The following is a 26,865-nucleotide window of genomic DNA, read 5'->3' as shown; positions in this document are numbered from 1 at the left end:
CATGTTAAGCAAAGATGGTTAGCTAGCTAAGCATGGTATCTTTGTCATTCTCTCATGTCCACTGTGACATTCTCATTTATGTGGTGCTTTTTCCTCAAATGTAGGATTTCTCTTTCTGCACTGACCTCAAATTGAACTTCAGCAAACGTCCATGCTCCGCCCCCAGAAAACGTCACTCTAGACTTCTTTAATGTGCAGCCCAATCATAAATCTCGGTCACAGCTATGGTAGCCTGGTGGTATTTGTTGGTAAAATTCTATTGTGTCTGTAGCCTTTGTGTTTACTGTGCATCTTCTGTGATGTAAATTCATTATCTGTCCATTGTATAAATCTCTAGCTAACAGTCAGAGTGGTTGCCAGAAGGCTTGTAGAGCTTACAAGCTGTCATTAATGAATGAAGCAGGAAGAGGAGGAATTCTGTCTGCTTGAGGAATCAGATTTGGACTAGGATTGGGTTACTGCCTCCCTCTCTCTCTCTCTCTCTCTCTGTGTGTGACTGTGTCGGTGCTCAGACCCTAAAATCCCTGCTGACTGGATGTCTGGTAGAGAGGGTGCAGACAGCCGACACTAATCCAGTCTCTCAAACACACACAGAAACACACAGAAACACACAGGAACACACACACATAGGCAAGTCTTGCTCGGTCTCTATGCAGGCAACTTAGCCTGCCATGCAGAGCAGTGATATGCAGTATGCCATGGTGACAGTGATTTTATTAGTTTAGAGCTGTTTGATGAAATGGTGCTTAAAGAGCAATGATCACTGAGATAGGTTCTCTCATAAAGCAAGGTTTACATCACCCTGAAACTAAAAATTCACATTAATTATTTAAAGCTTTTCTCTATTATGGAAAAGTAACATTGAGAACATTATTTTGTTATCATATATTTAATGTTAATCATATAGTATACAGGCCTGTAGCCAAACAAGTGGATGGGGGGTCTGTTTTCCCAAAATGTGGACATTTTTGCAGTTTCTCCCCCATTTTTGTTTTTATTTTGTGCTTCAGATCCGTAGCTGTGTAACTGTGTCACATGTGTAAGTTCTTCACAAATAGGGGCTGCTTTTGGATTTTGTTTTTTTATGTAAATTTTGTTGAATTATTTGCACTTATTTGCAATTCAGAATGGGAGCAGGTCTAGTTCAGTGGTGCAGATTTGACTGGGGTGGTCCAGCTGTGGCAGTGATTTCTGCAGGGGTGGTCTGAACTATGTGCAATCGCATCCAAGAAGGAATAACATTTATTTACCCTGTCTGATTCCTCTAAACATGTCTAAATAAACAACCTAGGCTGGCCACACAATAGCCAATATTTAAATTTCAATCAATTTTAAAAACATAGGAGATGACAGAGATCAGGTCAACCCCTTAAAAATCCCCCAAAACTACATAGTTACTGAAAAAATGACTGTTCATAAGTATATGACATGCCATAAACAGCCAGAGAGCTAGCTCTAGAGCAGTGGTTCTCAACTGGATGCGTCACAGGACCCACTATCAACCCAAATTTGGGGGAATTTTTTGGTCAATCAGATATATTTAATATAAAATAGTAGAGCTTGGGCCTAAGACAGTACAAAAGGTGTAACAAAAACAATGAAATAAGACAAAATGTGCATATTTTATAGAGGTTCATATACAATATCACGCAATTTTTTTCCAAGGCACACATCTGCAACCCCCTGAAAAAGGCTCCGCGACCCACTTTTGGGTCCCAACCCACCAGTTGAGAAACACTGCTCTAGAGCCTACTTTAGCCAAGATGTATTTCACTGAATTCATTTTACCCTCAACTTTTACAAGCTTTCCAGGACTCGCTGCTGAAAAGCACCCCAACAGCATGATGCTGCCACCACAGTAGGGGTGGTGTGTTTGTGGTGATGTTCAGTATTTGGTGTCCGCCAAACATAGCGTCTTGTCTGATGGCCAAAAAGCACTGTTTTGGTCTCATCAGACCAAACAACTTTCTTTCACACCACCACAGAGTCTCATGCATGCCTTTAGTGAACTCTGGTCCAGATAATCTGATTTTTCTTCAACAGTGGTTTTCTCTTTGCCATTCTCCCATAAAGCTTTGACTGGTGAAGAACCCAGACAACAATTGTTGTATGCAGAGTCTCTCCCAGCTCAGCTGCTGAAGCTGTTAACTCCTTCAGAGTAGTCATAGGTGTCTCGATGGCCTCTCTCACTAGTCTTCTTGCACTCTCATTCAGTTTGTGAGGACGGCCTGATCTAGGCAGATTTACACATGTGCCATATTCCTTCCATTTCTTCATGGTGGATTTAACTGAACTCAGAGATGTTCAGTGCCTTGGAACATTTTTGTATCCATCCCCTGACATACCTTTTCTCTGAAGTGCTTGGAGTTTTCTTTTGTCTCCATGGTGTAATGGTAGCAAGGAATACTGATTAACCAGTTACTGGACCTTCCAGACACAGGTGTCTTTATACTACAATCACTTGAGACACATTCACTGTACTCAGGTCATTTCCTTTTCACTAATTGTGAGACTACTAGCACCAATGTTGAATTAGGTCAATCACTTTAAAATGAGTGAATATTTTTTGCAGTCACTTATTTTACATTACATATTTTTATTCAATTGACATTACTTTGTATTAATCTGTTTTCACTTTGACATTAAATAGGGCTTTTTTGTATTTTTTTGTCAGAAAAGCCAATTTATATTGACCATGATTGATTCATAAAATCATTTAAGAGTATTATAAATCAATTTTTTTCATAATCATCAAGTTTACAACACAAGAAATCTTGTATTGTTTGTATGTGATAGAGCATTTTTAAGTTTTACTTTTTGACTTAAATTATGGGTAAATACTTTATCACAAAATCAAAACTTTTACATGCACCTGTAGGTCTTATTTTAAGTGATTTAAATATTAGATGCCATAATTGATCATTTCACATCACATCAATTTAGACATCTGATGCAGCTTTTTGAACATTGGTGGTATTGGTGCAGATCTGACTCGTCTATAGCTGCTGCAAATGCCAGGGCGTGATATTCGTACATTGTTTTCATGTTTCCTCGTTATTTTTCCTAGAATAAACATGCTATTGATAAACTATTATTGATAAACTTTCACAACCTAGTAACAATAAATTCTGGTGAGAAAGGGCCAATCGGATTTTTAGGCTGGCTCCTCTGGCCACCCCGTGGATGCACCCTTTCATTTATATTTTGTTTGTTTGTTTGTTTACAAAGACTTGAATTCTGGACCTTTAACTGTTAAGGGGGCTCTTTCAGACCCTCCAAACCCCCCTGACTATCAGCTTGGTAGACTATTTGCTATACTAACTACAGTATCAGCAGCCTACAGCTGCATGTTTGGAACAATTTCACATTCAGATATCTGCCTTTTTAATGTTTCTTAAAGACAAACAGTAAAATGTTTGCTTTTCTTTACTGCATAAAGTCAATAATAAAAACCCCGTCAGCGATGGTTTTGGTGCTTACATGCATAAACATGCAGATTTGTCTGTTTCTGAGACAAAGATGAAAAAGGCCGTAGTAGAGCCAGATACCGAGGATGCTCGTGCTCTGGTAACCCTTCACCTACATCATCCTTTTGTGCACGGGGCTCTGCAGGTTGGTATCTCTGCGCTCTGTCCAGCTGTCACCGCCTGCATTGGCTCACCAAGCAGACACACGTAGGCGCGTATCCGACAGACCAACCCCCTCTTCCCCCGGCAGACTGAAGAGCCGGCTAGCGGCGGGACAGCCAGACACCGACGACCCGCTGCTGCAGCTCTGACGGGACGGACAGGACAGAGGTCTCCACCGACCGAGTAAGTCCACCAAAATACGCGGTTTTATCTCGAATTCCTCGGTTTTTACGGCTTTTTTGGCGATGCAGCGAGCAAAGTAAGAATATTGTTTCCCTTCAGCGGGTTGAGCCGGGGGGAGGGAGGGGGGTGTTTCTCCTGATCTCAATCTGCGTTGCCGGTTGGAGATCAGTGATGGTGGTAAAGGATGAGAAACTACGACTTCCAGATGCTTATTTCACCAGAACCAAAGCTTTAAACGACGATAATCTGTTAGGAAAAGAGTTACTGACTCTCCTAATGATCATTCGTCGTGTTTATTTTACATTACATTAGCAGAAGCCTACGTACAATGACTCATACGGTTTTAATGCATCTTTTAAATCGCGTTTATGTGCAAATACTGAAGCCTATCTTTGTAAAGGAGTTTGTATTTGCTCTTGAAACATCACCGATGGGACCTTATTATATTTTCTATTATTTTATTAATTTTAGCAATCTTACGCACACATTTATTGCATTAGTCCTTTTGTCAATCCCTGCATGGTGTGATATGTATTGTATTTCACATTTCAGTGCATTTTTATTCCGTCTTTTCGTTTAAACTTGGTCTTTTTTGAGAGCAGTAGTCTCCCGTCCAGCTCTGTCCCTCCCGGCGAAACTCGTGCCTGAACACGTTGTCTGAGTGGGGGTGTGTGCCTGAAAATCAGAGCTCAGCCAATCAGAGGCAGCCCTCCGCCCACAGTTTGGCACTTGTTTACTACCGACGCTGGGCGCTGATTGGTGGAGAGCTCGGAGAAAATCAGGCTTTATGCTGAGTTTGTGTGCTCTGAAAGACTGGGAGATCTGAGCTTTGTCGTCGGAAGTGCTGTAAGAAAAGGGGTTGAAGCAGGGATAGGCAGCTTTTGTTACTGCGAGGGCTACATTAATTTTATTCTCATTCTCAGAGGGAACAAATGGACAGCTTTCACTAAGGAAATGCATTAAGCTATATTTTAATCAAATAAACAGAGTTTAGACAACTAGAACATACAACTTTGTGGTTATTTTTATATATTTTACTTGCATAGTTTTTATATACATTGCATATAGAATATTTTTCTATCAATAATCAATGCAAAACACATCTATAATTTCCAGAGGTAGAAACTAACTAAATACATCTACTCAAATAACTGTAATTAGTTTTTGGGGTACTTTTACATTTTTGAGTGGTTTTGGATTTTGTGCTTTTACTTCTACTCAGGTTAGTTTTAACCAGAGTAACTGCACTTTTACTTGAATATAGTTCTAATGTACTTTCTCCACCACTGTTGATTACAAAGTAGCACACAGAGAGAGAATTATTTCACATAATTTGGTGGATTGTTGTTGTTTTGATGTGAGACACATTTGCACTGTGAGTGAAGTTATCCACTGAGTTAAGGGTTTCAGGCTGCAACTTTTCAGTTTTTCTTGTGTTGCAGTCTGAAGCTAAAGTTAAAAAAGAAAAGTTTATTCACATTAGTCTATCCTCAGTACCCCATCATGACAAAGTGAAAATAGAATTGTGGACATTTTTGCAAATTTATTTAAAATAAACAACTGAAAATCACACTGACATAAGCATTCAGACCCTTTTCAAAAAACACTGTAATTTGGGTCAGGTTCCTCCTATTTTTTTCAGTCTTTGCTTAGATTTTTCCACATCTTAAATGGAGTCCACCTATGGTAAATTCAATTTATTGGGCAGCTGTGCAATTAATCAGAATCAAGATTAAATCACAGTATGTCCTACTGCAATTATCAAACTGCAGAAGGTGCAAAATTTCTTTGACCTGAAATTTGTTCAAAATACTGGCTTAATACAATTTTTGAGGCAGAGATAACATGTTCTATACATCATGCAAATGTTCAGGTGTCATTTTAACAACAATTTGCAAAAAAAATCCTGCTTTCCTTGTTGTTGTATTAGGGATACACGATATAGTCAGCCAGGTATTTTAGCTTAAAAAAGGGCAATTAATCTGTATCAGCAGGTGTCACAATTTGTGCCAATATTTAAAAATATATAATTTTGCTGTGAATATAAACATAAATGGACTGTAAATTGTTGCCATTTATACTAAAAAGTTTGTTAAATTTTAGGCTGGACCAACAGAGCTATCCCAGGAAAGCTCTTTTTCTTTGTTCATTCTCATCTTTTAACTTCAAAATGTGTTTTAGGTTCTCAAGGTGGTTTCTTTATTCATCCTTATACATTAGAATGTGTTCAAAAGACTAAAGCTTTGGTCTGAGAAACATTTAAATATCATTATCAGCTAAAATGAATCAGTAAATATTGGCATATCATAAAAAAATGTAATATCATGCATCCCAATATGCATGTCTGTCTTATTAAAAAATGAGAGAGAGAAAATCATCGTTCCCTTAAATACAACAATTCATGTCAAATTTGCCATGTGTCAAAATAATTGCTATTATTTTATTTTATTTTTTCAAAATTGTTCAGCTTCAGTTTAATCTGTGTGCATTATTACATTGCTTGTTTGTTGAGAAATACATAAGATGAGGAACTTAAAACAATTGCATATTAAATCACAATAACAATAAAAAATTGTGCAATTAGGGCGTGCCATAGTCGAGTGGTTAAGGCGCGCACCATGTACGCGGGCAGCCCGGGTTCGAATCCGGCCTGAGGCCCTTTGCCACATGTCTCTCCCCCATCCACTGTCCTCCTCTATCCAATAAAGGCACGACAAGGCCCAAAAACAAATCTAAAAACAAAAAAATTGCAATTAAATTATTTTCCCAAATCGTTCAGCCCTAAAAGGCATACACCTCTTTAAAGAAGACTTCACAGCTGACAATGCATATCAGAGCAAAAACTAAGCTATGAGGTCAAAGGAGCTGCCTGCAGAGCTCAGAGACAGGATTGTTGCAAGGCACAGATCTGGGGAAGGCTACAACACAATTCTGCTGTACTGAAGGTTCCCAAGTAAACAGTGGTTTCCATAATTCTTAAACAGAAGAAGGCTGGTACAACCTGGACTCTTCCAATAGCTGACTGTCTGGCTAAACCTAGGCATCGGGTAAGAGTAAGAGAGGTGACCAAGAACCTGATGGTCCCAGAGATCCTGTATGGAGATGAAACAGTTCCAGAAGGACAACCATCACTGCAGCCCTCCACCAATCTGGGCTTTATGGCAGAGTGGCTAAACGGAAGTCCCTCCTCAAAACACATGAAGTTTGCAAAATAACTCCATGTGAAAAAAAAATGTACTAAGCTGGTATTTAGACAGATTTAAGGTTAAATAAATATTGCACCTTCTACAGAAGAATATATTGCAATTAAATCTAAATTTCGATTTTGAAGGCTACCAGTTGCCCACCACTGGTTTAAAGTGAAAAATAGGTTGACAGCATGGCAATGGATCACCAAAAATCCATTTTAAATGAAAATACAGTTATAAAATCCCATTAAAAAGGTTTTTAATAAAATTAAATATAAATATTTAAAAACTGTTGTGACTTTGTGATATATTAACCAGTGGGCATAATACAGTTTCGTATGATAAATTAATATTTTACAGCTAGTTTATTAATATTTACACTCTGATCTTGTTTACATACTTCATTAAGTTTAGAATTAGTGTTTTATGCATTTCAAGTAGAGTTTAAACACATTAATCAAACAAAATATCCCAAAAAATAATGAATATTTTCTTCTCGATTTGTCCAGAACTCTTTATTCCAGTAAATATATACAATTTATGGAATATCTAAAAACAAATTCTTTGACAAAGATCCCTGGATGCCAAGTCTTATGAAACCTGAGTACATTTCATTTACAGCTACTTCATCTGATTATCTTACTTCTTTATATCACCATAATACTTCAACAAAAGCAAATAGTGAACACTAATTCAATGATGTCACTGCCTGAGAGTTTGCATTGTTATTCCCACGCACCCTGAATGCATCATTGCCCCCATTTTATCTATTTGGTCGACAGGCCGACAGTGAATGCAACGAAACGTCAGATTATGTCTGCGGAGCGCGGTGTCAGTCACGTACTTACTAGACGACCAAACTCCTGCTTGATGTTGGATCAATGAGATCAAAATCCACAAACCAAGTCCGAGTCTGAAATCCCTGCAGTAATTTCTTAATCCATTGTGGTGGAGGTTCTGCACAGGCAGGCAGACAGGCACAGAAAAGCAAGATGGAATGAGTGCAGGAGTGTCTGCCAACACAAACAATACGGAAATGCTGCCTTCTGTTTGATTAACATAATTACGCTTCAGAAATAGCACCATAAATGAAATAACAGAGCCAGGCTTGATAATATATCGCCTACTTTTCTTGATACTGTTGTTCATTACAGTGGGATTATGTGTAAAATGGTTAAGTATGATATTTAAAGGTGTATTCCACAAATTTTACATCTGAAGTCCAGTATGCACAACTGAATGTGTCAGGCTTATCAGTAGTTACCATCTTGATGCCCAAATGTTGAAAAGCACTGAAAACATGACCTCTTGAATGCTCCTGTAGCATTATGATGTGCCCTCAAGGATGCCCTCCCAGCGGGCAATACATGGTAAAACACCATCTAGGAAATCCTTTCAGCAGATAAGACGTGATAGAGTGCTCTTATGGACACCTTTCCAGTGCAGAAGACATGATGAAGTGCTCTTATGGACACCTTCTCAGCAGATAACACATGATAAAGTGCTCTTATGGACACCCTTCCTGCAGATAAGACATGATAAGGTGCTCTTATGGACACCCTTCCAGTGCAGAAGACATGATAAAGTGCTCTTATGGACACCCTTTCAGTGGATAAAATGTGATGGAGTCCTTTAATGGATACCTTTCCAGTGCAGAAGACATGATAAAGTGCTATTATGGACACCCTCTCAGCAGATAACACATGATAAAGTGCTCTTATGGACACCTTTCCAGTGCAGAAGACATGATAAAGTGTTCCTATGGCCACCCCCTCAGCAGATAATACATGATAAGGTGCTCTTATGGATAAACTTCCAGTGCCCTAACCCTGCAGATAAGACATTTTAAAGTGCTCCTTTGGGCACCTTTCCAGAAGATAAGACATGATAAATTGCTCTTATGGACATCCTTCATACAGACTAGACATGATAAAGTGCTGTTATGGGCACGCTTCCTGCAGATAAGACATGACAAAGTGATCTTATGGACACCCTTCCTGCAGATAAGACATTATAAAGTGCTCGCTTGGGCACCTTTCCAGCAGATAAGAAGCGATTAAGCACTCTTCTGGACAAACTGCCAACTGATAAGACATGATAAAGTGCTCTTATGGACACCCTCCCAGTACAGAAGACATGCTAAGTGCTCTTATGGACACCCTTTCAGTGGATAAGACATGATAAAGTGCTATTGTGGAGACCCTTTGTTCAAATTAGACATGACAAAGTGCTCTTCTAGACACACTTCTAGCAGAGTAGACATGATAATGACAATATAATGACAGCTCCTGCTTCCATTTGATTCTTTTTATTCATCTTGTCCGTCTCTTGTAAATCCCCTGGCATCTTAGAAGTACTATACAAAACATGCTGGTATAGTCCTCATTATAACAAACTTTGCTAAAAAACATGGGATTTATCGGCACCCTTTCTAAAAAGTATTGTGCATTTTCTGTTGAAACATTACAAATCACAGAGGTTTGTTTCTTCACTTCTCATGTTCATGTCTTGTCCACAGGGAGGAGTGACACTGTGCCGAGTCCCCTCACTGTGTGCAGCAGCACCATGGCAGCTATGGGACCTGAGGACAGAGGTGGAGCAGAGACAGGCAGGGCGCCAGTCTGCCCATCCGAACAACGGGCCTGCGTCTCTACAGAGATGTGTAACAGAGCGGAGTCTGAAAGACAGCAGAATCTGGTGAGTAAAAGAGGAAGGGACCTGTTTTCAGTATACTTCATGTCACATTTCCCCTGACCAGAGGTGAAAAATACCTGACTATATTACTCAAGTAAAAGTACGGTAACTTTAGTTAGAATCTACCTGAGTAGAAGTAAAAGCACTGCTTTATAGATCTACTCGAGTAAAAGTAAAAAATAAGTAATTGAAAGTTTACTCAGATTACTGAATACAAGCAGCCTAAAAAAACATATCACAGTATTTTTCTCACCTTTGACAGTAATGTTATTATAATGCGGTATTACAAAAATAAAAAGAGATAGGCTTAATGCTTTTAATCCAAATTAGAGTGTTATAAACCCCCTTCTCCCCTTAAAGCAAACCTTTATAGCATACTCAATTTATGTCTAAGCTGAGGAGCACAGAAAAAAATGTTTTTTTTGTTTGTTTGTTTGTTTTTTAAGTCTCTCTAGGTTTACTTCTACCTAACTGCACTCCAAGTTTCACATTTCATCTCTATCCTACTGAGGTGTGTTAAGCTGCTGATATCTTGAGTACGTTTCCTGATGAAGGTGTTCACGATAAAAGTGTTTCAGAGAAATAACCGCCGCAGACTTTTATTGTGAAGAGCTTGACGGAAGTAGATGGTTTAGTATTGAGTTAGCTAAGGCAGCCATACCGGAGAGTTTCTACAGCTAGTTTACTGCTGCTTTTCTGACCTAATTTAATGTTGCAGCCTGGATCTTTGACTCAGTGGACTTAGAAAAGAAAGTCACAAGTTAAAAACACACCTTTAAACAGTTGTTTAAGATGGCACACTGACTTTGTCTTGGTACAGAGAGGAAAGAACACACATTTTGTCTGTTAACAGAGACTTTTGTTACCTGACTACACATAATGCTACCGCTAAACATGCTAGTGACTGGACCATAGACTGTAGAAAGAATTTGACAACCCCTGTGTAATTTCAGCCGTCTGATGGCAATAGGCAGACACAAACAGCTCTTGAAGCCAATCCGTGGAGGCTTCCATATTGAAATCGCGGCCTCAACCGAACTTAATGGCCTGCCCACTAAGCCCGACTTCCTGTCAGCTAGCTAGCTAGCATTCTGGTTGACAGAAACAAAGCCTCTGCCTGCCAAGCAATCTGTCAATCAAATGAGACACACTAGTCAGTCTGGAGTGGGGTTTTTCCTAAATATAATCTAAACCATTGTGGTACAAAAATATTCACCCCCGTACAGTGAGAGCACATGAAGACATTAGCTAATGTGACATGTTTGGTTTTTTTAACCAGGCTGTAAACCAGTTTATTTCTAGTGTCAAAATCGTCTGTTTAACATGTGTCCACACGGGACTTCCGGTGTTCCTGCTGCCAGCCTCAAGTGGACACTGGCGGTATTACATTTTTTGCACTTCTGCATTGGCTTCATTTTCAGGACCGGAGGTTGCTGCTTGGACTGGACTCAGCCTGAGCTGTCCGTCCACAAATCACTCTCTACCAGCTGTGGGAGCAGATTTGCCTCGTGCATACATCACAGCACAACGTAGGCATTTAAACCGGCGATGACGGTGTTGCAAAAATCCATTCAATGGCAGAAATTTTTACTGGTGGTGGTATTAATACCGGTTTACCGCCCACCACTACTGAGTACTGAGTAGCTACTTGTGATCCCTAAGGGGCTTTAAAGAGGAAATATGATCTTTCTTTAATGTGCAATATAAACAAGAGAATATGGATCTCCAACAAGGTTGTTTATTATAAGGTGTTACTTACCTAAAGTGAAACGTAACAGGATGAAATGTGGTATCATTCCCTGTTATTTCCTACTCACTGTCATGTGTTGTTAAAGTCAAACTTGTAATCATTTTTTTGTTGAAGCTTAGAACTTGATTTAACTTTTAGTGTTCATTTTTTACTCAGTACTTTATGCCCTTTTAAATGTAATTAGGTACAATACCTCTCAAGAGTTACTGTCTACCCCTGCCCTTGTCCAAACTTTTTGGAACATTTTGCAGGCATCCAATTTAGGATACATGTATATTTCAAAAACAAGCAACAAGGTTTTGCACTTCAATAATTAAATATCTTGTCTTCATGATGTATTCAGTTGAATATCTTGCATTTCACCGTTGCCAGTTTATATCCACATTTTACACAACGTCCCAACTTTTTTGGCATTAGGGTTAATAAAATATTCATTTTAACTTATTGAACTGAGGTCTGTAATGCATTCTGGGTGTGTTGTGGTTTGAGATAAACATTACGGTAAGCCGACAGTATGGGTTTCTCTCTTCCTACCAATTCCCATTCATGTTCTGGCTGAAAAAGAACAGTGTTAGAAGTGAATCAAGGCAGAAAAAGTCTGTAATTTCTTTTAAAGAAGCTTATTTTGCATCGTTTCCTTTGTCTGAAGGAGTTTACACAAAGCTGTGTCCAGACCAACAAAGCATTCCTGGAGAGTGGTCAACACAAGAACAAGACACCAGTTCACCTGCTGCAGAGGGAGATGGAGCAAGGCTGGAACAACCTGGCTGCACCCTTTAAAACACTGGGACCTGCAGTCCACATGGGCAACATGTCAGCTACTGGGGAGGCACCATACAGGTGAGTGAAGGATAGCAGTGTTTGAGCATCGACTGTTGTAATAGTCTAATAATGCTTGTTTATTTGTCCAGTTTTCGCAGCCCAGAGTCGGTGGAGATGGATGAGATCATGGCAGCTATGGTTCTGACCAGTCTGTCCTGCAGCCCAGTGGTCCAGAGTCCTCCACAAACAGATCCTGGAACAGGTCTGTTTTAACTTTAAATTTGACACAATCCTTTTCTGACTAAAACAGCAGGGCCTTCTGTTTGTAAAGAAACCTGATATAATAGCTTCTTATAGCTTTACTTATCCAATGTTTATGTTGGTAATTTTACAGCAGCAATCAAAAGACCTTTTGGCCATTTTTTAATTCTAGCAAAGTAAAATATTCACAAACAGGCGATCCCAATACCCGTCAGCAGTCACTATTTATCATCGTCTGATAAACAAACACTTCACCCCCCCGAGGATGGAGATGAAGTTTTCTTTAGCTCTGGTGGCGCCAGTGGTTGGCATTAAACAAATTCAAGGCAAGATTTCCTTTTCTGTGTGGGGTTTTTATCCACAATGGCAAAAGGCAGTCATTTCAGTTAACCCTCTTAGCCCTAAGCTATTTGTCAATACACAGTCAAGCTCTAAGCATCATTTTCTTCAGGACACCCTGTGATTTAAGAATGTGTGCTGCAGTAATGTCAGCCCTTATGGAAGCTTTTCTAGGATGTTATTCAAAGTAAAATAGCTTTTGAACCATGAATCATAGCCACTTACTTTTCCCCCGCCGAAAGCCCTCTGTTGTGCCTTTCTAATGACACTATCCACGCTTTTGTAGCTTACACACAATGTTTACTAGCTAAGCCTTGAACTTGGGTACCTTTCCAGGGTCTTTAAAGATTAAATACACACCAGAAACTCCTACGTTGAACAACTTTTTATCCATGTTTTTAACCATTTTTTTAACCATTTCTGCTGCTAGTTTTACATGCTAACCACCATATTATATCCCACAATGCTTTATGACAGGCTGTTACAACCTATAACAGTTCGTTCTGTCGTTGCATCATGCTTTGTCAAATCGGCATGTCTTTACATTTAAATCATGCAGTAGACACCAGAGTAGCTCATAAAGGCGAAAGAGAGCCAGAGAGCCTGTGATGAGTCCCTCTGTGTCTCTGCAGACAGGAACTGCTTTAAATAATGGTACAAAAACTGCCAGTACTAACTGCACAAAGACTTTTTGTAAATATGTTTATAGTTTGAAGACCTTTGTTATAGAATTTTTTTTTTACTTTTTGGTCACCAATTAATGGGGGAACAAGTTTGTGCAAAAAGAAGTCTTAGTCATTATTGTTTACTGTGTGTCACACATCAAATCTTTTAGTTTTCATTTCTGCTTGTTTTTTTTTGTTTGTTTGTTTTTTTGTTTTTTTTTTGTCTTTTGTCGTTATAATCCCATAACTTTTAAAATACAAGTGACGTTACTGCAGCACACATATTCTTAAAGCCGAGGAATTAGCTTAGGGCTAATTATGGATAAGAGGAGGAGAAAACAATTCTTGAATGTCAGGTTGTTTTTTTTTAATGGAGTTGGGTTTGATCTTGATGATTAGATATGTTTTAGGTAGTAAGGGACTCTAACCACTGTTTTAGGGCTAAACTATTTGGAAAAATAATCTAATTGCAATTTTTTCCCCAATATTGTAATGGCGAGATGATATATTTCTTAAGCTCATGATCTTATGGGTTTTTTTTGCAACAAACACAAGCAATAAAGCATTCTATATTACAATTCACACAATATTAGATAAAACCAGGGATGAAAATTATCGAAAAATATGTAATTGTGATGATATTGACTTGTATTGCAAATTGGATAGGAGTTGTTGTATTGAAGGGAGTCATTATTTTTATGTCATTCTCATATTTAGTAAGAAAAACATACAAAAAAGTAAGATTTTTGTTGACTATTCTAAAAAACCTGTCACCTGGATGATTGCATGATAAGTCATAACATCTCTTTAGCAAAAAAGTTTTAAAACTGGTATTTTGACACAAATTCAGGTTAGAGAAATATTGCACCTTCTGTGATTTGTAAATTGCACCAGGCCATATTGCGATTTAATCTAATTTTTGATTAATTGCCTAGCCCTACATTGATTGGCTTTATAGATCTGTGGCTAATGTGTAAATTATTAGCTGTACCTTGATTTAGATGTTTGTTTATTGAGACAAATTAATAATAAAAATCGATGAAAGTCGGTTTGTCAGTGCAGACTGTTAATTTTTGTCTGCACAGAACATATTTAACATCACAAAGGTAGTTGATTGGCCAGATTCCATCTCTATCATCAGGCAAATCTATCAAAAGTTTTGAGCTGATTGGCCCTGGTCAATTCCTTACCAATCAGCATCACTTAAGGAGAAACAGGCAATGGCTACAGGCACGGTTTACATGAAGCAACTGCAAACCTGTAAATTATGGAAGCCATCGGTGACATTAGCGTTGATGCAGCTTTTGAGGCAGTTTTATCTGAACATGACAAGATTTCTTCTTTATTCCTCCTTACTTTTTCTGGTTCTGTTGCTCTGATTGGCCCAGAGTGAATGTAACTGACAGAACATTCATCCAATCATCCTTTTGTTTAGGTTCTGCCCTTCTCAAACACAGTTTATTGGATTTGACCCAGATGAGTGTCAAAACTGTACCATGCCACGGGTATCTGAAACAATCTATCTGGCATGTCAGGCTGGAACTTTTTACCTATTAACACCACATCCAGCTGGTACATGACTGGTCAAAAAGCTTGGACTGCAGGTTCCTAGAAAAAGAAACCAAAAGACTTAACATAGTTAAAATTCCTGTGAACTGTCTGTGAATAGAGTTTGATAAATGGGTAACGCACTAATGTCCCTGCTTTGTAAGATACCTGAAACTGCAGAGAAACATAATCTGTCACGTATTTTAACCATGGTGTATATACTGGCATGTGTTCAGCACTAAAACCTTTGTCTTTAGAGAGAAACAAGTAAATAAAGCAGGTGTTCTCATTTGTAAACTGACTTTGACACTTTCTGTTTTTCAGGTGGCTCGTCGTCATCAACAGACATGGAGTGCGGTGGCGGCGAGCTGTCTGACAGCGGCAGCAGCGGCTACTGGAGCTGGGACCACGGTAATGTGAGTCCCGCCCCCTCGCCGTCCGTCACTGAGATGGACAGCAGCCCTGATGAAGGCCTACACATGGAGCTTGAGCAAGGGGAAGAGCTCAATGCCAAAAAACCAAAGGTACACGGCTCCCTATTCTAGTTTTACTTCTAAAATTATAGATGGTAACAGCATGACGTCACAGAAGGTGGAGTCGCTTCAGTTCACAAAGTGAAAAATATTTTCATGAAGTGAAAGTATTCGACATAACAACAGTGCCGGTCTTTGTCAAGCATATATTTGCCTATTTTGCTCTCGTTTTTGTTAGTTCCCCATAGTGCAGGCAGGTGTGTCTCCAAATATCTCAAGCTAACAGGGATCAGTCCTGTGAAACCGATCCAGGTGCTGCTCCATTTATTTTCAAGTATCGATGTCTATTTGCATTTGTGTTTCTTTCTCCTTGATTATTTATTGTCTTGCATATATTGTTTTAATGTACTCTCGACATCATTGTAAATGAGAGCATGCTCTCAATGGCATCTCAAGATTGAATAAAGGTTGAATGAAAAGGGGCATCAGTGCAAACTCTCTATAGTGGATCTCTTTCTTTTTATCACCCTCTATCACTCATTAATGTTTGCATGTGCTGTATCTTCTCTCTTGCAGAGCTCTTTCAGAGGTGTGTACAAATGTCTGTGGCCAAGTTGTGGCAAGGTGCTAACATCTTCAGTTGGGATTAAAAGACACATCCGCGTGCTACACCTGGGGTGAGTAGAAATTGCCCGAATTTACCTTTGGGGTCAGTTTTATTCCTGTTGCTTAAAGTGTTTCAATCCTTATGCTTCAATCATGACTAAGATAAAGTAAAGATACCCAACTACAAGAATATACCAAAATTAGGTTTGTGGGAAGGCTTTAAAAGGACAAGGCAGTGAAAAAGAAAGGTAGCATGGGAAAAATAGAGTGAGAAAGGCACGAATCTAAGTGTCAAGGGCAAGAGCTAAAGGAGGGTTGATGCAATGATGACTTAGCCTGCCTAAGACCACCTTCCCAAGCACATTTCCCAGAATATCTTCAAACTAGAACTACTGTCAGGCAGATACATTTCACTGCAACACTGCTAACTATTGTAGTTGCTCTGTTGTATGTCTCTTTGTGTTTACATGAGTTTAGATTTATGAAAAACCAGCTGTATTTTCTTGTGTGTGCTCATATGCTTAAGAAGGGTATCCAGTAGCTCCAAAGAGGCTACAGTATGGGACAAGGTCACTGCAACCTCCAAATATGTAGCATTACAATGACCTTTGACCTCCAACATTAGCCAGTTCACTCTCAAATCAAAGTGTAAGTTTGTGCCAAATTATACAAATATCCCACAATGCGTCCTTGAATTATTGATTGGTGTTCAAAAATTGAGCAAGTTCCAGTGTTTTCACATGTATAGCTCAGATGATCTGGTTCAAATCATGGACTAGTTTGTGAAATTGTTGCATAATTTCGTCAAGCTTGGTCTGTTTTCACATGGGGACATTTATAAGCAAACCAAAATGTGCAATGTGCATAGAAAAGGTGTCAGAATTTCTTGCAGATTATAAATAAATATACCAAAAATTTAAGAGGTATTCAGCTTTGATACTTTGACCTAAGATGAATACATAACAAATGAATAATCCCAAGTCATAAATTAATCTTTAATAAACAGAATCAAAATATTCATGTAAGAAGATATTTTTTATATTAAAACATCCTAAAACAAATTACTTTGATAACATACAGATGCACCTATGGAAAACATTAGACTGTGAGTGTCCCAGTTACAGGCAAAGCAGGTGGAGAATGTGGGTTTATTCATTGATCTTAGACACTGTCATTTCTTTCAAAATAAATCAGTAAATTGACTGTCATAGCCTACCTGTGAGCCCAGGTAATATCTGCATGAGAAATGCCGGCTGTTCATTAAGGGTTAATGCCCAATTATGAAGGATTAATGGACGATATGGAGGCCTGACCCGTCCTCCACTGCACATCAGACTGTTGCCTTCGTGAAGGTGGCGAGGCTGTACTCCCTGCTCAGAAATCATCTAACGGCTGTGGTGCGTTAATTTGCAACAGTGTAAAGATTTTTTCACTGGATCTACTTGAGAAGTTCAATAGGTGTCCATATATCAGAAGTTAATGGACACCAATGGTTACCAAGACCCTGGTATATACCTTATATTAACAGCCTTATAGATAGAAAATAAATTGTGCTCCTTCAGGTCTGTCAGTGGTTTTTAACAGGTATTCTTTTGGCTGTGATAGCTGCTTTAATCCATGAAACACACAAAACTTCCTGCTGTTAGGTCTGATTGAAGTTGGCTCGTGCTAGCACTACATATAAAGCACAGCAAAAGTCAGAATTAAAGCTGACTTTGACCCACCTCTTAAAGTGCTTGAGACATGATTGTTGGTTCACACCAGGGTTCGACTGAAAGCTTTCACACCAGCACAAATGAACTGCAACAGCCTGGCAAACGAACCCAACAGGTTAGCACCCTTATCTTGTCCTGTTCTAGCTTTGACTCCTCAAAACAAGAGTAGTTCAATATCACTGAGGTTGGGTTACCTTTTTAGTTAACCAGTGACTGCCTTTCTGTCATTTTCTTCAGCTCTCCTGCTTTTCATAATAGCATAAATTCATGCCACGGCTCCCTCTGCTCCTCACTTAAATTAAAGTGAGAGCTTTTTTGGTGGGAAGGGCAAAGCATGTGTTTTGTAATCATATAACCTACATTATCTTATTTTTATGATTGTAGTAAGACAAAATCGTAGTTGAAACTGGCACATTGATCGCCCAACAATATTGCAAAGGTGTGATTCTTTTATTAGGATTTCAGGTCTTCTCTGAAACTCCTGAAGTGCAGTAAAAACAAACAGTTACCCTTTTTGAACATTTCTGAGCTGCAAAACAAATTGAAAAAACAAGAGCAAATAAAATTTTCAGATGGTAGAAGAGCTCTGGCTTAGTGTCAGAATGTGATGGAACATTTTTTTATAACTGGGCCACAGTGAGTACAGCAGTCACTGACAGTCCACATGAATCACTCACTTCTTTTTCCTCTTCTGTTATCATCTGGTTTCCTCATCTCCCATCCAACACACACAGAAGTGGGTCAGACCAGTCCCAGAGAGAGGAGGATTTTTACTACACCAAGATCTCCTGTGAGGCGGTAGACACCAGCCCATCTCCAGCACCCCTCCAGCCGGCTCCGGGCCATGCCTCGTCCTCTCAGCTCAGCTGGACCTCATGTGGTTCTCCTCCTGCCTCAGAGCACCAGATCTCTCCAGCCTACAGGCCCAGGTCCAACTCCAGCTCAGGGCCTGGGCCCAGCCGACCCAGTCCGCTGAGCCAGTCGGCCCCCAGCAGCTTCTGGCAGATCCACACAGAGCATCTCTATCAGGTGGGCTGAACAATCTAACTCTGAGTCCCTGTGGAGTTGTTTTTTGGTTTCCCTGTACGTCTCCCTGCTTCAAGTTTTGCTCTTGGTTTTTTCCATTAGACTAGTAGTATGACATTGGTTCATCTCAGACAACACCAATTTTACCTTTTTCATACACTCACAAGTCACTTTATTAGGTACACCTTGCTTGTACTAAGGTGGACCCCTTTTTGTCTTCAGAATTGCCTTAATTCTTTAGGTTATAGATTGAACAAGGCACTATAACAACACATCCAAAAGGTGCTGTTTGGATAAGGATGTGGTGACTGTAATGACTTTGAGCACAGTAAATTCATCGTCATGTTCAACAAACCAGTCTGAGATGATTTGAGCTCTTTGTTGAAGTAGATGTCAGTAAATGGGTGCACAGTGGTTATAAAGGAATGGACATGGTCAGTGTTTGACTTTAAAGATCTTAAATCGGAGCACCTCCATTCAGGTCTGACAGTGAAAAATGTACTTTTAACTCACCAAATACTACACCGCATTCCAAATTATTGTACAAATGATATTTTTCTCTGATTTTCCTAAATAGTTGATGCAAATGACAGTATCATTTTCAATCCATCAACCGTCAGAGCATAATTCACATTCTATTAAACAAACCTCTCAATGATAACTGTTTTTTTTTTTTTTTTTTTTCAAAAAATAAAAAACTAAAATACACTGTCCCACATTATTATGCACAACAGAGTTTCAAAACATTTTATAGGTTGTAAAGAACTGAAAATGCTCATTTGTTGAATTTGCAGCATTAGGAGGTCATATTTACTGAAATCAAAAGCTATTTCAATCAAAAACATCTCAACAGGCCAAGTTCCATGTTAACATAGGAGCCCTTCTTTGATATCACGTCACGATTCTTGCGATATCACCTTCACTATTCTTGCATCCATTGAACTTGTGAGTTTTTGGAGAGTTTCTGCTTGAATTTCTTTGCAAGATGTCAGAATATCCTCCCAGAGCTGCTGTTTTGATGTGAACTGCCTCCCACCCTCATAGATCTTTAGCTTGAGGATGCTCCAGAGGTTCTCAGTAGGGTTGAGGTCAGGGGAGGATGGGGGCCACACCATGAGTTTCTCTCCTTTTATGCCCCTTGCAGCCAATGACACAGAGGTATTCTTTGCAGCATGAGATGGTGCATTGTCATGCATGAAGACAATTTTGCGAGAGAAGGCACGGTTCTTCTTTTTGTACCATGGAAGGAAGTTGTCAGTCAGAAACTCTTTATACTTTGCCAAGGTCATTTTTTCACACCTTCAGGGGGTCTACCAGTGCTCTCCCCATGATTCCAGACCAAAACATGACTCTGCCACCTCCTTGTTGTCGTCGCAGCCTTGTTGGGACAATGGTTAAAAATGAGTCTTCATGTATTCCTGGGCCCACTGCAACTGTTTCTGCTTGTGAGCATTTGTTAGGGGTGGCTGAATAGTAGGTTTATGCACGACCGAAAGCCTCAGGAGGATCCTACACTTTGAGGTTTGTGGGACTCCAGAGGGATCAGCAGCTTCAAACACCTGTTTGCTGCTTTGTGATAGCATTTTAGCAGCTGCTCTCTTAATCCGATGAATTTGTCCATCAGAAACCTTCCTCATTATGCCTTTATCTGCTCAAACCCGATATTTCAGCCATAATTTTCTGCTGCTATCACTGGAATTTTTCTGACTGGAGAATCGCTAATTTTGGGGCTTTGACATGCTCAAAAACACCCAACTTTACAGAAGATTGTCCTCCAGTGGAAGTTTTTGAATCTTGGTAGAACTATACAAATCTATCAGACTAGGTAAGAGCTACAGGCATGAAAATTGGTATACATATGTATCAAGATTGAATGAAAGAAAAAGCCTTCTGGGGCCATCCTCTGAAGTGTTGAGGAAGTCCACTCAGACAGCTGAAGGTCAAATTTTGGCATTTTTGAGCAATTCACAAGTTTTATATTTTAAGGGAGGGATTTCATCTGATTCACTCCAGAATTTTTTTGCTCATACTAGACAACCAGTAGAACTTAAGTTGTGCAAACTGTGAGTTTTTACCTTAGGGGGAGGCAGTGACCGTAGCCCACACTTCAACTTTTTTTTGTACATTTTTTGCAGTGAAAATATATCAATAATGCCACATAACTTTTTAATGCTTTTGTCAGTCATCACCAAACTTCACAGGGATTATTACACATTGACCCGGAATACATTCACACGTCAATATCATTACTTTGCCACAGCGACCTCTTCTGGCTCTTGAACATTTCTGCCTCTTTTTTTTTTTTTTTTTTTTTTAATTTTCCCTTTCCCCACACAACATTTAGCCTAGGCTTATGGTTTTTGTTCTGCATATGGGTCATCATAAAAGGTACAAAAAATCTCTTGAGACCCATGCCCAAATCAAAACAGGAAGATATTTGCCGGGATTTGAAGGCCCTTCAATGCTGCTTGCAGCCCTATTTCAATTATTTTTGGAGTTACTTTAATAGCTGTAGGGATTTAAAAAAGACACGTTAAATACCACAACATATTTTTCCTCTGCACGTTTTCTGAATTTGATAAGATAATCGGATAGGATAATGGGATAATCTGGAGAGATAATTGGGCCTTTGCTGACTTTGGTCGGAAGGAGGACCTCATGCCGACAATCAGCATGATTATTGTGCTGTGTGGCAGACAACACACTGCAAAATTTTAAGCCCAATTTGGTGCCAGATTTGCCTCCCCCGACTATCAGTGGGGTATATCCTGAGCAGAGGCTCATCACAAACAACTATTTGTCTGAATAATCTTCAAGTTTGTAGCATCAACAGGTTTGTTTTACAGCTGCAGATCAAGACATTGCTTCCACACCTTGACCCACAACAACCAATGAGAACCAGCAGACCTGGTAGCATCAGCAGCAAGATGCCACATACTTTCACCACTCACAAACATAAACAGAAGTTTACCTACGCTCTAGCCAAGATTCATCTGAAATTCATTTCCTTGTTTTATGTCACAATAGCTCATAGTGGAGGGATAGCCAGCTGAGGATATCGATAGACATACGTTTGTTTTTCTTCAGAAGTCACATGATCATGAGGTCGTTGGCAGGTCGGCAGGTGTGTGGTCTCACAGTTCGGCTGGGTCGTCGAGTGTGTGGTCTGAGAATAATGAGATGAAAAATCTGTTCCCACAGTGCATCTGGAAACAGGTAGAATGAGCTTCAGGTACACTGCTCCTGCAACCTGGAATGTGCTAGAGGAGACTTTATGTCTTAAAGAGCTGGTCCCTTTAAATATTATTAAAGGTAGATTGAAGGCATTGCAGGAAGATGCACTGGGTTGTAGATATTTTGACTGATGACTTTCTGCTCTTCAACCTAGGATTTAATGGATCTGTGATTGTTAGTGCTCTGTTTTATGTGCTACTGCCTTTCTTGGCCCGTACACTCTTGTAAATGACATTTGTAATCTCAGTTATGTTTTTGTGGTTAAATGAATGCAAATAAATTGATAAATAAACAAAAATACATTTAAAAACACAAAAAAATGTGGCAGAATTGACTGAATGAGTAGAGGGATGTGTGGAAGGGATGGGCAGGTCAGGGGCAGACATTATTTCTAATTTCCAAAGGAACCATGAATCTTAATCAAATATTTGCCATAATGAGCTGTTGAACAGTTGTACCTAATAAATTGATCTGTGACAGGAGAGAGGATTAGAGCATACAGGTAGGTGCAAATGTGCTTAGCCCCATTCCTGCCCCCTTAAAAATATCAGTCACAATTTAAATGGAGATATGTTTATGCAATTTTTAGTATCCAAATTATGTTTTAGGGCTAGATTTATTGAGCTCAGTCAAATATTTAAGAATTTTTAAGTCTTATTGGTTGAGGCTGAAACCTCATATAAGCATACACAATCCTTTTCTGAGAGCAGGCGGTCTTTCAGAGCAGATTTGGTTGTAGAAAAATGAGAAGAGACAGCATGGGCCATGTTTTAATAAATTATTAAAGATCAGGCATGGATTTAAGTACATGGATGCAGGAATTTTAATGTAACCTCAAGAACATCTCATTTTCCTAAATCAAACTTTTCCATCTTTTATTAGGATTGAAAAAGGAAACTAATGTCTCAAGAATCTAATCTCCACCTGATAATCAAAAGAACATTTCCGTACTTTTTCTTCTCTTTGCACTGTTTTTATATTTTCTGGGTGTTTTTCTGTGGTGCTCCATACTCATCGCCCCCATGCAGATACCCCTCTAACAAGCCATTGAGCCACAACTTTGTTTATGCATCACAAAGCAGTACATTTCACCCTGACCTGCATTTACCCTGTACTGTTGAGCCTCTAAATTGATGCTTTGTGACAGTGAGAGAGTTAGCTGTCGGCTTGCTCACGCTCCAGAGGAGTCTAGACTCTCACCAGCATTTAAAAGGCCAAAAAAAGCAACATGGATTTCTTCAGTTTATCTGTACAGCAGTTAAACTCCATTTACACATATTCCTGCCAACAGAGTCTGCATGTTTATTTCATATTTTTTCCAGCATTGCTTATGAGTCATGGCATGCATAAACTACCATTTGAAATAGCCTTATACACTTGCAGGCTTGCAGCTGGCTTGTGACGTAGAAAGTATCATGTAGAGTTCATATCAGCTTCATGTGTAAATTATTCATATTGGTTAGCTAACATGTTTGTCATCTAATCTATGTGGTAATGACTTCTGCCTCCCCTGAGTTACTGACATGAGTTAAATCCTCGTAATGAAAGCGTTTCTTACTGTTAGAAATATGTTGTCATCCAGTTTATGCAACTACACATGCTTTGGTTGATGTGTTTTCTCCTTTTCTTGCTCTTTGTAGGCCTGTAGTCCCGTCCAGGTGTCTGTGTCTTCCAGAAGTCCTGGCTGCCAGGTTTGGACTCCCTCTGCCTCTGTCACTGCTGGCCCCAGTAACACTCCGGTGGGTCTAATTCTGTCTGAATAGCTGAAAAAAGTTTGTTTGTCTGTCTCTTAGAGTGCACTTGTATGTTTTTTCCAACTAAGTCCCAAACTGCAACATTTTTTTAAATGAGTGGTTGAAATAAAAGTCATTAAATTTGGATCATGATTTATCTTAAAGGAAGTGGTGGCGGGTCCTCAGACCTGTTGAGAACCAGTTGTTTTGACCATGTCTGCATGCTTACATGCAGAGGTTTCTGCCATGTGAGCAGCTGATTAGATATTTCCATTAATACACAGTTGAACTCCTAGTGTACCTAGTGATAGGTGAGCGTTTTTCAGTTCTTAAAGGAGTTCCAAAGTTATTGTTACATAGGCACAACCAGATTTGACACAAAACATCAGTAAAACTAAAATATGAGAATAAAAGTACATACTTTATTTGGCATAAGGATCATTAGATGTGACTCTGATCAATATGATGACTCGATTATCTATGGAATGAAACCAAGAATAAAATCTTGAAAAACGTAGATGAAGTTACGAAGCACCATTACTTTTAAAGCACTGAAGGGCCTGGCCCCGAGCTAGGTTTAGGGTTAAGACAGAACTTTCAACCCCTTAAGAGCCAGGCCACAGCCTTAGATCCTTGGGTGGGGGCCTCCTGGTCGTTCCAAAGTTGAGACTTAGAACTAAAGGTGACAGGGCCTTTTCCATTAGGGCCCCTCGACTTTGGAAAGACCTGCCTGAGGAGATAAGGCATGCAGATTCAATCACCTCCTGTAATTACTTCTTAAGATTAATTTTTATAGACTTGCTTTTATGTGATGTCATCTTCTGTCTTTTCCATTTCCTCTGTCTCTGGCCAATTTTCTCTTTTAATTTTTCTCCCTCATATTTTCCTTAGTTTTCTAATTTCATCTCAAGGCTTTTATGTCCACTCTGTTCTGTATTTTATGCCTTGATTTGATTTGTATTGTGCCTTTAGTCTTCTTAATTGAGTTTTATTTACTATTATTATTACCTTAAGATTTCTACCTTTTTATTGTTGTACTCTGATCTAATAATCTCTACTCATCTTAATTTGTTCTTACAGTTTTAACTTTTATTCTGTTCCATTGCTTCTATATTATCTTTTATGTTTTTATATTTCTGGTCCTTAGGTCTTTTTTTATGTAGTTGGGTTCCTGTTTTGCCTGGATTCATCTAGGTTATTCTGGGTTTTTGTTTTAGTTTCTGATTTTTATCATGTCCCTCTGGTTCTTATAATGTATTTGTTGGGTTATAATGATGTTGTGGTTAAAACTGTAGCTGAATTTTTCATGGGTTCTTCTGTTACAGGGTTTTGCCTTTCTTGTTGTGTTCTCTACTTGTGTTGTGTTGTGATGCTTTGTCTTGTTTGTATTTCTGCTTATTGTCAAAGCACTTTGTAAACCTCTGTTTTTAGAGGTGCTATACAAATAAAGTTATCATTATAATTACTAAGCAAGCATGCCCACCAGTATCAAGTGGCTGTTATTTATTTATTGTCCTTTTAAGCAGTTTCTGGTCTTAACCTGTGGTTTAATGTCTCTTGTAGATGGTGAAACCTCGCTGCCGGTCGGTCAGTGTCGGAGAACAGTGGCTTCAACAGAACAGGCTGCAGCCTATCAGTGTGTCACCCTCCCGCAATCACTGCTCCTTCAGGTGAGGCACCAGCTACCTTTGTCCTGTTTAACATCTGGCATGTTAAGATGTCGGTCTGATGTTTACATGAGAGTCTACAGCCATGCTAAATGTTTAATATTATCAGTCATGTTAAGATGTTAACATCCGCTTATTAACAGAGTGGTGCAGTCACCTTGAGCGCATGAGGCTGCAATAGTGCAAAGTGGTGTAAATGAGAATGGGACAGTCATTTGTTTTTTGTTGAAAGTCAGAATCTTGCACAGATAAAAACAAGCATGCCTTGCCTATAGGCCTATTTCCTCAGTGATTGTTGAGTATACTCATCAGTTTGGTTGCTGTCTGTGAAAAGATCAAATATATTTAATCTCCTTCTTTTAAATAAGTATTCTGTTTCCCCTCTGCACTATTTCTGTAGAGATTTAGCACATCGAGCATCTGTTGCAGCCTTGTCCTTTCACATCCATCTTTCATTTTCACTCATGCATTCTTTTCTTACTATTTCCAGGAAAGGTCGTGGAGAGGCCAAAAAGTGCCGCAAGGTGTACGGAGTGGAGCGAAAGGATCAGTGGTGCACAGCCTGCCGCTGGAAAAAAGCCTGCCAGCGCTTCCCTGACTGAACAGCGGGGCAAGAGAGAGTGCAAGTCTTAAGTGGTGGATGGATGAATGAGTGAGATTTTTATCACAAAAAGGATATAAATCAGGGCCTGAGAGCCATAAAAACAACTGTTCTCTTAGTACATGTGTTTTCTTCCAACCTGTTTTTGTTTCTTTCTTTAAGAAATGCAAATGGAGTTTTCTGTATCTTTGTAACTTGATCCTGAAAACTTAAGTCTGCGATGGTGCTAACTGTTGACTGACTATGTGATGTGCTAAGCCTATAATACTCCAACACTATCCAAAGGTCATATTATTGCTCCTTTAGCTGCACTGTTTTAGTAGACTGCTCCCTGGCTGTTTTCTTTACCCCACTCTCCTCTTCTTCCAGTGGTTACACCGTTGTTATGATGTACTTGATATTGTGTGCTTTGAGTTACGTATGAGTATTTTATACCTTTTTTATTGTTTTGTTCCGCCCTCGTACCAGGCAGATTATTTTTTGGGAAATTTAATGTTTTTTGGCACTTTGTTGAAATATAAACTCACACGAATAAGCTACATTTGGTTTGACTCAACCAAGTTTCTCTATCCTTCCTGCCCATGTGTTGATATACAACCAGTGTTAAAGATTTTATCCATGAAGCTATGGAGTCATGGTAATGGGACTAGCATTAGAGGAATGAGTTTGTAATAGCAATAAAAAAAAGAGGAAATATATTGTCAAACACAAATTAAACGCACTGAGAATTTCAAATGAGATTTGTTGTCTTTTTTGCATGGCAGTCCACATAAGAAAAAAAGTTTTATTGT

General features: G+C 39.2%; 1 protein-coding gene across 1 annotated transcript; it reads left to right on the top strand.

The window, feature by feature from the left end:
* The first annotated feature begins 3,660 nt into the window (after positions 1-3,660).
* znf395b (zinc finger protein 395b) lies at positions 3,661-26,812 on the top strand. Its single transcript, XM_041804468.1, has 10 exons — positions 3,661-3,812; positions 9,519-9,697; positions 12,094-12,284; positions 12,356-12,468; positions 15,344-15,543; positions 16,069-16,169; positions 18,548-18,842; positions 23,714-23,812; positions 25,370-25,476; positions 25,964-26,812. Exons 2-10 carry the CDS (start codon positions 9,566-9,568, stop codon positions 26,073-26,075), a joined length of 1,350 nt encoding a protein of 449 aa, XP_041660402.1. The 5' UTR covers positions 3,661-3,812; positions 9,519-9,565; the 3' UTR covers positions 26,076-26,812.
* The last annotated feature ends 53 nt before the right edge of the window (positions 26,813-26,865 follow it).

Source organism: Cheilinus undulatus, linkage group 14 (genome assembly GCF_018320785.1).
Source record: "Cheilinus undulatus linkage group 14, ASM1832078v1, whole genome shotgun sequence".
In the NCBI taxonomy this organism is placed as follows: Eukaryota; Metazoa; Chordata; class Actinopteri; order Labriformes; family Labridae; genus Cheilinus; species Cheilinus undulatus.
This window is presented reverse-complemented; position numbering and strand designations above follow the sequence as displayed.